Source organism: Fukomys damarensis, unplaced genomic scaffold, assembly GCF_012274545.1.
Source record: "Fukomys damarensis isolate Sample0158 unplaced genomic scaffold, DMR_v1.0_HiC HiC_scaffold_8, whole genome shotgun sequence".
NCBI classification, from domain to species: Eukaryota; Metazoa; Chordata; class Mammalia; order Rodentia; family Bathyergidae; genus Fukomys; species Fukomys damarensis.
Window position 1 is genome coordinate 18597806 of NW_022900920.1, and position 12959 is coordinate 18610764.

Below are 12959 nucleotides of genomic sequence, written 5' to 3' on the forward strand. Positions count from 1 at the left end.
GCGGTTTTCCTTCTCACTCTGGCCAACTGCGGGTGGAGGCGCGCGTAGGGAGCCGTCCCCCGGGCCTGCCTTTTAACCGCTGCCTCCTGCTGCGCTCCCGGGACGAGGCCGGGAGCCACGCCTGCCCTGGCCGGAGCGCCTTCCCCTCGTCTTCCTTCCACGGACTCTGGTCCGCGGGCTTTTGGTCTTAGACCCCGCGCCCCCAGTCGCCATCTGGGAGTGCCGGGGAGGGAAACATGGCTCCCTCCCGGGGACAATGCACGCGAGAACCTCGGCTCCACCTCCCTCCGGGGCCGGAGCCTGGCGCCCGACCCCCCACCTTCCGCGGGCACCTCTGCCGCCTTTGGGCCCTCGTGGTCCTTTGCGGGGTCAGGATCCACTTAGCTCCATTCAGGTACTTTTTGTGCGTTTCTGGCCCTCTGACCCACTTAACCTGTTTCTTCGTGTTGGTTTCTTTTTCCTCCCTGGGCATTGATAGGGGCAGCCTGAACGTCTGTTCCTAATCACGGGAATTTGGAGTAGAGTTAAATGTTCTGTAGGGACTTTAAGTTCTCTAAACAGGCCTAGAAAGAGCGTTGTTTCACCAAGGTCACTCAGTTAGTGAGCCAGCAGGTTTAAAACCAAGGTCTTTTAACATCTCTCTATATCAGTCTTTTTTTTTTTTTTGGTGGTTTCTCTCGCTGCAGCGCTGTCGCCTATTTCCATTTCCATTTGTAGTTAAGCCCTGGGCACTTGCAGGAAAAACTTGTGTGCTCTGAACTCTTGGAGACATTCATCACATTGACATTATGGGGATATAGATGTTTTATGCATATCTCTGGTCTTTAAAAACTTTCTTACTTGGGATTTTTAATTTAACCGAACAATTTTTAAGTTTCATAAGCATCCGTAGTTATTTTCATTGTCTGTTCAAACAGGTTTTGGGTTTTAGCTGTGAAGTAGTTGAATATTATGTGTTACAGTTTTGTGTTTGGAGAACTTTGAAATTTCATTTTATGAAAAGGTCAGTTTGTATCTCTACAGTTGATACTACTGGTTAGCTGTCAGTGTCAAAGAAGTGCTGATAACACACTTAAACTAAAAGTAACATTTTTTTTTTTTTTGTGGGATGGGAATTGCCTGGAACAGAATAATTCCACATTTTATAGAGTAATTGTATTAAAACCACAACATGGATATGATTCCTGTTCTAACCCGTAATCTAATGGTTAGGACAGACAAGTTTAAAGACTTAATTTATAGAAAAGAAAAAAAAATTGATGTCAGTATTCATCACTACAGACTAAACTAGCAAAGTTAGGGCATTTTTGTTTTTGAAAATTAGAATTATGATATACAAAATTATTTACATAAAAATTACTGCCCTGTTTTGCAACCATTTGTAACCTTCAGCACTTTTTTTGCATGCTAATCAGCTGAATCACTGCAGTCTCCATGGCCTAAATACTGTTTTACATTTGGTGTGCTTATGACTTGTTTTCATCACTCCGGTTTGGAGTCTTCACAGGAGCTTAATATTTAAATAACTTTTTATATAGGCCCCCCCCCCGTTTCTTAGTTGAAATAGACTAAATTTTTGAAAGGCAAGTTGGGGAAAACAGGATAAAATAGGCAAGACAAGAAAGGGATACCGCAGGGGTAATCTTGGATCATATTTGTGATACTGGTGTAGTGTTAACAAAGGTCTGTATTGATTCCTTCCTGCATCTCTGTTAAGTTGTAGGATGGCAGTTTTTGTGGTAAGGAATGTACTTTCCAAGTAGTAACTTCTATACCTTTTGAATGAGAGATCCTTCTTAAAGTGTCAAAAATGAGCAGATTGTGGAACATGTTGTGCTTATAAAACATTAAATTGGGTGGTAAAAGCATTTTACTCAATAGAAATCTCATTTTATCTAAATTTTTAAACTGTCATTTTTGTGACTCCAAATATATTAAGACCTAATTACTCTATTATCTTAATAGATCTTCAAGTCATTTTTAAGTGAGTCCTTTTTTTCTATATCAGAACAGTATGTTTGGAAAAAGTTGTAGTACTCATTAAGGAAGATGAGAATTTAGTCCAGCATTTACAATCACAGTCACATCATATGAATTTCCCTATTTCTCTCATAAGGAGAAAAGCTCCTTTTTAAAGTTATATTAATAGTATTAAACCACAGGCTCCTGGTCCCATAACATCTTAAAACCTTTAGAGTCTACAACCAGTGGAAAGTAGTTATTGCACCCACAAATTAAGTAACGCTATAGTTTATCTGTTTGATCTTTTGCACAAATTAATACAAATGAAGAGCTGATCTAAACAACTTTATTGATGCATAGTTTCAGTCATTTGTCTAAAACGCAGTTTTTTGTTTTTTGAGACAGGGTCTCACTGTGAAAGGCAGACCTCAAATTCATAGCAGTCCTCCTGCCTCAGTCTTCTGAATGCTGGGATCATGGGTGTGTGTGCCACCAAGCCTGGCCTAAAATGCAAATTTGAAATGCTCACCCTTAAGAGCCATAATTTGGGGTTTTAATTTTACTTTCTAGAATATTAATCTTGAAATCAGCATTTCTTGCTGGACGTGGTGGCACATGCCTGTAACCCCAGCACTCAGGGGGCTGAGATAGGAGGATCACTGTGAGTTTGAGACCAGCCTGAGCTACATAGTGAGTTCCAGGTCAATCTCAACTGCAAAGTGAGACCCTGTTTAAAAAAAAAAAAAAAAAAAAAAAAAAGTGTGAGGGCCGGGATTTAGCTCAGTGGTGCTGCCACCTGCCTCAAAAGTTCAAGGTCCCAAGTTTGATCCCTGGTACAAAAAAAAAGTATGATCTTTGAATCCTCAGAAGTTTCCTTTACCCCATTAGATAATTCAGAATAACTAAATTCACACATACACACACACACACACACACACACACACAGTTTGGATAAAGACAGACTCACAGTCACGTTGTCAAGAAAAAATTTGTTCCATTTGTGCTGAGTTTAACAATGTGTGCCTAATACGTTGCAAGCATATCATCTATGCCTACATATAGTAGTAAAGATTTAAAGCCTAGATGGAAGATTGAGAGTAGGATATAATAGGTCATTTTAGTGTTGCTGCTGTTGTTTTGTTAGTGTAAAGGATGAGTTTGATTAAAGGCATTTATTTCCCAAATTTTGACAGATAGACTTGATTAAATAGCTTTGAAAAACACTTTAAGTGTTAATGGGTTTTAGAAAATGATCTTATGTGTACTCTTGAAGAGAGCAGATAGTTCTCCCCTTAAGAAACAGGAAAGACTTTTTTTTTTGGTACTGGGGATCGAACTCAAGACCTTGTGCCTGCAAGGCAGGCAAAAGACTTTTTGTTCCAATGAAGTATGTAATTGTACTGTATTTAATAAATCTTTTTTTAGTAGTAAGACAATTGAAGATGGACTTTCACCTATAACAGAGGTTTTGTATTTGTTAGTATATGAAGAATTGATTTAAGGAGTGATAGAGGATATTAGGTTATTTTTCTGATGTCTGTTTGCAAGCTTTTTAATATATTGGAGAGTTGAGAGTATTGTTTGTAGTTTCCTGGAAGAAGGAATGCTGGGAAACATTCCTGGAAGATGTGATAGTTGAAAGAAGAAATGGTAGAGAATTGCTGAGCTAGTAAATCCTCCAGATAAAGACCTTTTCTTTTTTTGGTCTGTTTAACACAGTTACTTGGTAGATAATGCTGATATTGTTAGCCTTTTTTCTTTTTTCCCCTTTGTGCTGACCAGGTTAACTCCACTCCCCTTTTGTACTGGGGCTCGAACTCAGTGGCAAACACAAGGCCCACGCTGTGCCACTAAGCTACATCCCCAGCCTCTTTTTTTCTTTTTGAGACAGGGTCTCATTTTGTAGTGCAGGCTGGTCTTGAACTTAACTGTGTAGCCTAAGCTGGCCTTGAACCCCTCAGGGTGGTCCTGTCTCTGCCTTCCCAGTGCTGGGATTACAGAGTGCTGGGATTGATTACAGGCGTTTGCTATGCCAGGTTAACTCTTACATAACAAGAACTCTTTGTCCCAGATTTTTTTCTTGGTATCCTAAACAATGATTTTTAAGAAGGGAAATGTACTGTTTTTGAGGACGTTTCATAGTGTAGCCTTTTAGTTCCTTTAGTTTATTTTTCTTTTTTCTTTCTCTTTTTTTTTTTGAGAGTCTCCCTATGTAGTTCATGCTGTCCTTGAACTTACTCTAGTCCAGGCAGGCTTCAGACTTGCAGCGATCCTTCTGCCTCAGCTTCCCCAGTGCTGGGATTTATTACAGTTGTGTGCCACCATGCCTGGCTCGTTTTATTTTCCTTCTTAAAAGCAAGCATTTAGTTCTAGAACAGTTTGATATTTACAGAATTATTTCAAAAATAGTATAGTGTTCCCATTTATACCATACCCATTTGCTGTTACTAATGAGCAGTTTGTGCTAATACCATGTATTTGTTCTAACTAATAAACTAATATTTGACACTTTAAATCCATACTGTATTCAAATTTCTTCAGTTTCCTTAATGTCCTTTTCTCTCCTGGGAATTCCACTCACAATATCACATTGCATGTAGTTGTCATGTCTTCTCTTGGTTGTGATAAGTTTCTCAGACTGCCCTTATTTTTTCATGACTTGATGATTTTGAGATTTACTGGTCAGATATTTTGTACGTTGTCCTTTGGCTTAGTCCATTTGTGCTGCTATAACAAAATGACACATTATAGGTACTTTATCAAAAACAGGAATTTGTGTCTCCCATTTTTGGAGGCTGGAATCAAGATGGCCAGTAGTTTCAGTGTATGGTGAAGGCCGACTATCTCTGCTTCCAAGGCACTGAGTGCCTTGTTACTTTTTTCCCTGGAAGAGACTAATGCTGTCACCCTCACATGGCAGAAGGAATGGGAAGGCAGAAGAAGGACTAGGTAGTTTACTTTTCTGAAGGCACTGATGCATTTATGAGGGTGAACCTCTCCTCACCTAGTCACCTCTTAAAGACCTTACCTCTTAATATTGTTAGGTTAGGAGTTATATTTAAATGAAGTTTTGCGGGACACATATATTTAAACCAAAGCATCCTTTAGTTGGAATTTGTCTTATTTTTCTCATGTTTAGACTGGGATAGATAAGTTGAGAGAGATGCTATGCTCATGGATTGTAAGACTCAGTATTGATATCAATTCTTTAGACTCCTATAAATTTGGTGTAATCCCATTCAAAATCCTGGCAAGTTATTTTGTATATTCCTATAAACTTGATTGTAAAATTTGTATGGACATACAAAGTATAGCCTTTACAATACTAAAGGACAAAGTTGGCGCACTTACTACCTGATTTCAAGGCTTTACTATTTTGGCTGCAGTAATGGAGACAACCTGGTATTGACAAAGACTATGCATATTGATTAATAGAAAATGAATGAAACAGAAAGCCCGGAAACAGACTCACTAAATGTAGCCAGCTGAGCTTGGTATGGTGGCACATGCCTGTAATCTTTGTACTCTGGGAAGCTGAGGCAGGAGGATTGCAAGATTGAGCCCAGCCTGGGCAGCTTAGCAACTCATGGGCTGGGGATGTAGTTTCGTGAGATGACTCTGGGTTTGATTTCCAGTGCTGCCTAAAAAGGTACCTACTTGATCTTAAAGTAGTAAAGGCAGTGTGTTTTCTGCCTTAAGTTGAATAAACTAGCAAACATTTCATTAGCCAGGTAAAAATGTGACTGTAAAGTAGTAACTTGAACTTTTCGAAGTTGCTGAGGTAGTGTTTTTCTTTTATAAGTTTCTGGATTGATTGGTTATTTATTGAGACAAGGTCTCGATAATACAGCTCAGGCTAGCCTGAGTGCTGGGATTATAGGCCTGTGCCACCACACCCATCACTTTCTGAAACTTTTAAATTAGTGGAGTTGAGTGAAATTCACCATATTTTGAGATAGTAGTCCTCATAATTTTACCTTTGGATAATTACAGCATAGTTTTTAGAAATGAAAAATAAATGTGACGTAAAAAAATGTGACCAGGTAAGGCAACTTTTTATAGACTTTTGTATAGTATGCATAAGTGGTATGGCTGGGGTTTAGCTCAGTGGTTCTGCTGCTGCCTCATACCTGGTATTAATTCTCTTGAGTTAATTTTTTTTTCAGAATTTCTTGAGGTTGGCAAAAAGCAACCTGCCCTGGATGTTCTTTATGATGTTATGAAAAGTAAGAAACATAGAACATGGCAGAAGATACACGAGCCAATTATGTTGAAATACTTGGAACTCTGTGTGGATCTTCGTAAGAGCCACCTGGCTAAGGAAGGATTATATCAGTACAAGAACATTTGTCAACAGGTAAAACAACTTTTTATATTTTAAAAATGCTTTTAGTAATTTCCAGAAGAGTAAATGTTTCACAGTTAATGCATTTTATAGCATAAAATTTTCTTTTTGGACATTAATAGTTCATTGGAAAAAAATAGTTCCTTTTTCTTTCGGCTTAGGTGAATATTAAATCTTTGGAGGATGTTGTTAGAGCATATTTAAAACTGGCAGAAGAAAAAACTGAAGCTGCTAAAGAAGAATCGCAACAGATGGTGTTAGACATAGAAGATCTGGACAATATTCAAACTCCTGAGAGGTATGTGAGGTCAACATTTGATAAGTATTTGTTGGTTAACTCAGTGCTTTTCTTCACACCAGTCTTGTCCTCATTTGAAGTATTGTTTTTCAGGAGGAATGCTTATCTTTGAAGTCTTAAATATGTAGTACCCCAGACAATGATATACTAAATAAAGATTGGCAATTCAGGTGTGGATAGTGATAGCGTTACAGTGTGTACAAAGTTGGAAGAATTAATACTATCTCATGCTCATTGTTGGTTTTTTAAACCATGTAGTAAAATAGGAAATCATGTCTGAAATTATTTCTAATTTTTTTCCCCCCTTGTCTTTGTAGTGTTCTCCTAAGTGCAGTCAGTGGGGAAGACACCCAGGATCGTACTGATAGGTTACTTTTAACTCCCTGGGTTAAGTTCCTGTGGGAATCTTACAGACAGTGTTTGGACCTTCTCCGAAACAATTCTCGAGTAGAGCGTCTCTACCATGATATAGCCCAGCAAGGTAAAGTGGCAAGATGAAATCTAAATAAACTGATTTGAAAAGTGGACTTTAGAATAGATTTTGCAGATCACCTTCCCTTTTCCATCATGCTTAAAAAATAAACTAGTTTTACTCTTATTGATACGTTTTGACATTCATTTGGCTATTAAAATAACTGCGTAAAAAATTTTTTTTAACTTTGGTTATCTTTTTCCTTTAAAAATAATTTGCTTTGGGGCTGGGGATTTAGCTCAGTAGTGCTGCCGCCTGCCTCACAAGCACAAGGTCCTGAGTTCGATCCCTGGTATCTCCCCAATATTTTTTTTTGCTTTGTTTTCCATGCCACAGGATGAATAAAAATTTTGTTATATCAGTTTAGGGTAGTTCTGTGTGCAATATATTCTGTTGATTCCTGAAAGATATTTTAAAGTCATTTTGGAACTTTCCCAGGGCACAAAAGAAAAAAAGTGAACTTCCTGTTGTTTCTTGATAAATTTGAGTTTTACTTTTGACTTCACTCTGGATTTAAAGAATTACATGAAACTAAAGTGCCAGACATGGTGGTACACATCTGTACTCCCAGCACTCATCAATAAGGCTGAGGCAGGAGAAATGCTCTTCAGTTTGAGGCCACTGAGTTCAAGGCCAGTCTGAACTGTGCAGTGAGACCATGTCTCAAAAGCTTAAAAATAATTGGGTGAAAAAAGTACCCCCTTTTTTTCCTCTGCAGTACTGGGGATTGACTATTTGTACCAAATTAGGTAAGTGTCACTCACTAACCAGATTGTGCTATTGGAACTCCTGTACTGAGTTGATACCCTTAACTTTAAGACAGGGTCTCACTAAGATGTTAAATTGCCCAAGCTGGACTGGAACTTGGATCTTCTCTACCTTTGCCTCCCAGAGTGGTGGGATTTACAGGCCTGATACCATCGTGCCCAGTCTGTATGTTCTTTTTTAATCAATATTTACTGAATATAGAATGAGACCTTCGTGACTGAGGGTCATCTTATTTTTGTTTTGAGACAGTCTCTCACCTTGAACTCACTAGGCTAGGTTGGCTTCAAAACTGGTGGTGATCCTCTGCCTCCCAAGTGCTGGGATAACAGGCATATGCCACCACGCCCAACTTTGAGCTGAGGGTGACTTTTTTTTTTTTTTGGTACTGGGGATCAAACTCGGACCTTGTGCTTGTGAGGCAGGTGGGTGACACCACTGAGCTAAACTCCCAGCCCGAGGATCATCTTAATACCCAGTTGTTTTTCTAAACACAATTATTCTGTGGGGGAGAGTGTCTGAAAGTATCTTGCCCTTTTTCTATATCAACACTTATTATTCTTTCTTATGCTGAATGGAGACCCCCTAGACACTGGGGATTGAACCCAAAGCCTTTGCACTGAGCTACACACTCTGTCCTTTGTTCTTTTACTTAATTTTTAAGACAGGATCTCACTAGGTTGCTAAGTTGCCCAGGCTGCCTTTTTAACTGTGTGACTGTATAAATAACCAGAGCGTGGCTCTGAGCTTTTTCTGCTTTACCCTTACCATAAATTGTTTTCAGTCCTGTAGGGGTGTGATTAGCATATCTTGCTTCAGATGTTTGACTTTACAGATAAGAATATTGAGCTGGGCGTGGTGGCTCATGCCTGTAATCCCAGCACTCGGGAGGCTGAGGCAGGAGGATCCCTGTGAGTTCGAGACCAGCCTGAGCTACATAGCGAGTGCCAGGTCAGTCTCAACTACATAGTGAGACCCTGTCTCAAAAAACAAAAAACAAACAAACAAAAAAAAGAATATTGGAACTTTTGTGTCCTAGTTTGTTTAAATGACTAATGTGAATTTTCACTTTCCACAAGTAAATTTGGTCTTTTTGATAACTATTGATTAACTTGAAATTAAATTGCATCAGTTTAGGCCTGTTGCAGTAGCAATGTTACCTTTCTTAAGAGCAAAGGGAACTGTAGAAAGTTTTTAATATCACAAAGATGACAGCATAAGAGTTTTGTATATTTCAGTGATGGAACAAGTAGTTCACATGAGTATATACAGTTGAAATTAGGTTACTGTAAATTCCCAATTTGTAATATGTAGTTTAAGCAATATGAAAATGTTTCTTTCTTTATAAATTAGCCATTGTATTTTCTTTTTTTTTTTTTTTCTGGTACTGGGGATTAAACTCAGGACCTTGCTCTTGTGAGGCAAGCATGATGCCTCTGCACTAAATCCTTGGTTTAATTACTGTATTTCTGCCTAGAATTTTTACTTTTTTAGGAGTTGAAGTAATAGGGTGGATCTTCCCCAGATGTAAATTACAACTATTTACCATTTGTAAACTTGTAGAACCATATTTTGGTCAGGACCCAGGGCCACGTCTTTGGGTTTGTCAGGGCTCAAAGTGCTATTCAGAGTGCATGACATCAGGGGTGGGGTTATGACACTCTTTACAACATGTTCAAAGTATAAAGATAAATTTGGTGAATCTTGTTAAAATAGCATATTAATGTGTGGAAATCTGAGATATTTAAGTTGACAGTGGAAAGTACTTAATGTGTTTGACAATTACATATCTACAGCTTTCAAATTCTGCCTCCAATACACCCGGAAGGCTGAGTTCCGTAAGCTATGTGACAATTTGAGGATGCACTTAGCCCAAATTCAGCGCCATCATAACCAAAGCACAGCCATCAATCTTAATAATCCAGAGAGCCAATCCATGCATTTGGAAACAAGGCTTGTTCAGTTGGACAGTGCTATCAGCATGGAACTGTGGCAGGTATGTTCTTTCCATTAATCATTATCTTCATCTTGGTTAGGATGGGCTAATTTCAACAGATAAAGTGAGGAATTTAAGAATGTTTGATGGAACAGGAAGTCTCCAAAAATTCTGGTTCTCATTACCCTGTGGAAAAAAATTTTTTTTGATACCAAGAATTTTGAAGTCAGGACTTCTAAGCTTGTGAGGCAGGCGAAGCACCACTGAGCTAAATCCCTGGCCCTACTTTGTGAAATTTGAGTCAAATCATGAAATCTTTCAGATTCAGTTTCTTTGCATATAAAACAATACATTGTCAGTGCTGCTCTAAGTTAAATGACTGGTGCTAGTTTGAACTATACAAGTCTGTGATAAAGTGGGAATTTGCAAAGATATTCTTTTGTTTGAAAATTAAAAAAAAAATTTTAGGTTTCTTTAGTTTTCAGAATTGAACCCAGAGCCTTGTGGCTACTAAGTGTAGGCATGCTCCACTGCTAAATTGTGTCCCCAGTCCTACCTTTTCATTTGTATGTACTTATTTGTTTGTTTATTTTTAAAAAGTCGTACAAGGCATCATACCCGGGGGCTATCTCCAACTAAGCTACATGCTGGGCATTGAACCTAGGGGATTTGCACTGAAAACATCTTCAGTCCTTGTTCTCTTTTTAATTTTGGGGGCAGGGTTTTACTAAGTTACTTAGGGTAGGCTCTAACTTGGTGGTTCTTCAGAATGCTCAGAGTTCTGGGTTTACATTATGCCCAGCTTACAGGTTTGTTTTAATAGCAGTTTGATCACAATTTTGTCTGTTTTTGGTCTTACTATGTAGTTTAGGCTTGAGCTCAATATGTAGCCCAGGCAGGCCTTGAACTTGCGGCAGTCCTTCTGCTTCAGCCTCCCAAATGCTAGGGTTACAGATGTGGCCACTGTTCCTAGCTTGTCTGTTTAATCTGCTAATATTTGGCCTTTCATTTCATATTTTTGGTAACTTCAATATTTTGTATAAGTATTTATTGGTGGTGTATTGAAAAGTAAAACCACATACTTTTACTGTGGTTGGAGGAGTGCTCTGGAATATTCCCTTAGTAGTGGTTTGGCTTATGGTGAATACTACACATACCCATATATCGACTCTGGGAAGCTTGTCTTCTGCCCTTTATTCTCTTTAGAAGCCCACAAAGACATTTTGACATGATTTTTTTTTCCTTTGAGACAGGTCTTGCTCTGTAACTCAGGCTGGCCTTAAACTCAGTGTATGCCAAGCTGGCCTCAGATTCTCAGCAGTTCTCTTGCCCCAGCTTCCTGAGTGCTAAGATACAGGCATTGCACCACCACGTCTTTCTTTTCACATGATTTTATAGCCTTGTAACTTGAGAGTTTTTTATATAGTGGATCCGAAGTATGTAATTGAAGTTGTAGAGGAAGAATCTAAAATTCGGGAAGTTTTTCAAGCCACGTGAAAAAATGATTTGATTTTCCATTCTTGCCCCATAATACTTTACCTTTTTTTGTAGGGACACCCTTTTTTAATATAGTAAAACATTTATTGGCGCATTTTAGACACATGTGATGATAATGCTTATTATTGGGAATTTACACCTGTACAGGATACTTTCTGCCTCATTTTCCCATTTCCCCCTGCCCTCAAGTTCCTCCTCTCCTCCCTGTGTACAAAAGATTTGTTTGTATTTTTTCAAGGAACACCCATTTTAAAGTGTAATTGTAAAGGATGAGTTAAATAAATATGCTCTATATGGAAAACATAACTTAAAAGTGTTCATCCATTGTCTCATCACTCAGGTCATCTGTATTCTTTTGTACATTCTTCCATGTTTTTGCTTTATGTTGCCTGAAGTAGTATTATAATATTATGCAGATACCTTTCTTTTTAGTCTGCTCTTCTGTTCTTTTTAGGTGGTGGGGTACTGGGAATTGAACCCAGGGACTTGTGCTTGCCAGGCAGGTACTGTGTCTCTGAGATACATCCCCTGCTTGTGCTCTGCTTTAGCTTTTCTTAAGAATTTAAAAGGTGTGTTTGTGTGTGTGTGTGTGTGTGTGTGTGTGTGTGTGTGTGTGTGTGTGTTTGATTTTTTGAGACAGTCTCACTATGTAGTTGAGACTGACCTGGAACTCACCATGTAACCCAGGCTGGTCTTAAACTTGTATCGATACTCCTGCCTCAGCCTCCTGAGTGCTGGGATTACAAGTGTGCGCCACCACGCCTGGCAAGAATTTTAAAAGTTTTAGGGGCACCACTGTCTGCCTCGCAAAGGCAAGGACCCAAGTTCGATCCCTGGTACAAAAAAAAAAAATTTTTTTTTTTTTTTTTTTTTTTTTTTTTTTTTTTTGTGATGCTGGACTGGGGTCAGGGCTTTGTTCTTTCAAGGCAGGCATGGCACCACTGAGCTAAATTACCCTGGCCCTAAGAACTTAACAATTTAAATGTTTTTGTAATTAGGGCAATTTTCTCAAATATGTAGGTATTGTAGGTAAATAAAAAGAATCACGTGAAGACATTTTATTTACTATTATTTTTATTTGTTCTGTGTTGTAGGCTTCATAGAGAGATTTGAATTACTTTTTTTGTTTTGTTTTTAGACTGTAATGACTTATTTAAACTTACCTGTTTTAGGAAGCATTCAAAGCTGTGGAAGATATACATGGGCTCTTTTCCTTGTCTAAAAAACCACCTAAGCCTCAGTTGATGGCAAATTACTATAACAAAGTCTCAACTGTGTTTTGGAAATCTGGAAATGCTCTTTTTCATGCATCTACACTGCATCGCCTTTACCATCTGTCTAGAGAAATGAGAAAGAATCTCACCCAAGATGAGATGCAAAGGTAGGAATGTTAAAGTTGGATAATTTTGAAAATATGAAACATGTCTAATACCAGGTGACATGGAAGTAGTCTCAGTCAGGCTTTCTCAACCTCTGCTCAGTTAAACCTAGGACTTTTACACTTGTTTCCCCAACCCTTTATAAGTTTGTACCTAAGTCACTAAATTACCCAGGGTGGGTTTGAACTTGGAATCTTTTCTGCCTCGGTCACTCAGAGCACCGGGATTTTGGGAGGCATGCACCACTGTGTCTGGCTTGGAGTGGGTAATTCTTTTTTTTTTTTTTTTTTTTTTTTTTTTTTTTT

General features: G+C 38.5%; 1 protein-coding gene across 1 annotated transcript in view; it reads left to right on the forward strand.

Annotated features, from left to right (window-relative positions):
* The window catches only part of Eif3a (eukaryotic translation initiation factor 3 subunit A), a 35594-nt gene that overhangs the window by 434 nt on the left and 22201 nt on the right, over nucleotides 1-12959 (forward strand). The window contains exons 2-7 of the mRNA XM_033761388.1: nucleotides 22-27; nucleotides 6128-6319; nucleotides 6469-6605; nucleotides 6923-7086; nucleotides 9639-9838; nucleotides 12448-12656. Coding sequence (XP_033617279.1) covers nucleotides 22-27; nucleotides 6128-6319; nucleotides 6469-6605; nucleotides 6923-7086; nucleotides 9639-9838; nucleotides 12448-12656 — 908 coding nt within the window. The remainder of the gene's footprint in view (nucleotides 1-21; nucleotides 28-6127; nucleotides 6320-6468; nucleotides 6606-6922; nucleotides 7087-9638; nucleotides 9839-12447; nucleotides 12657-12959) is intronic.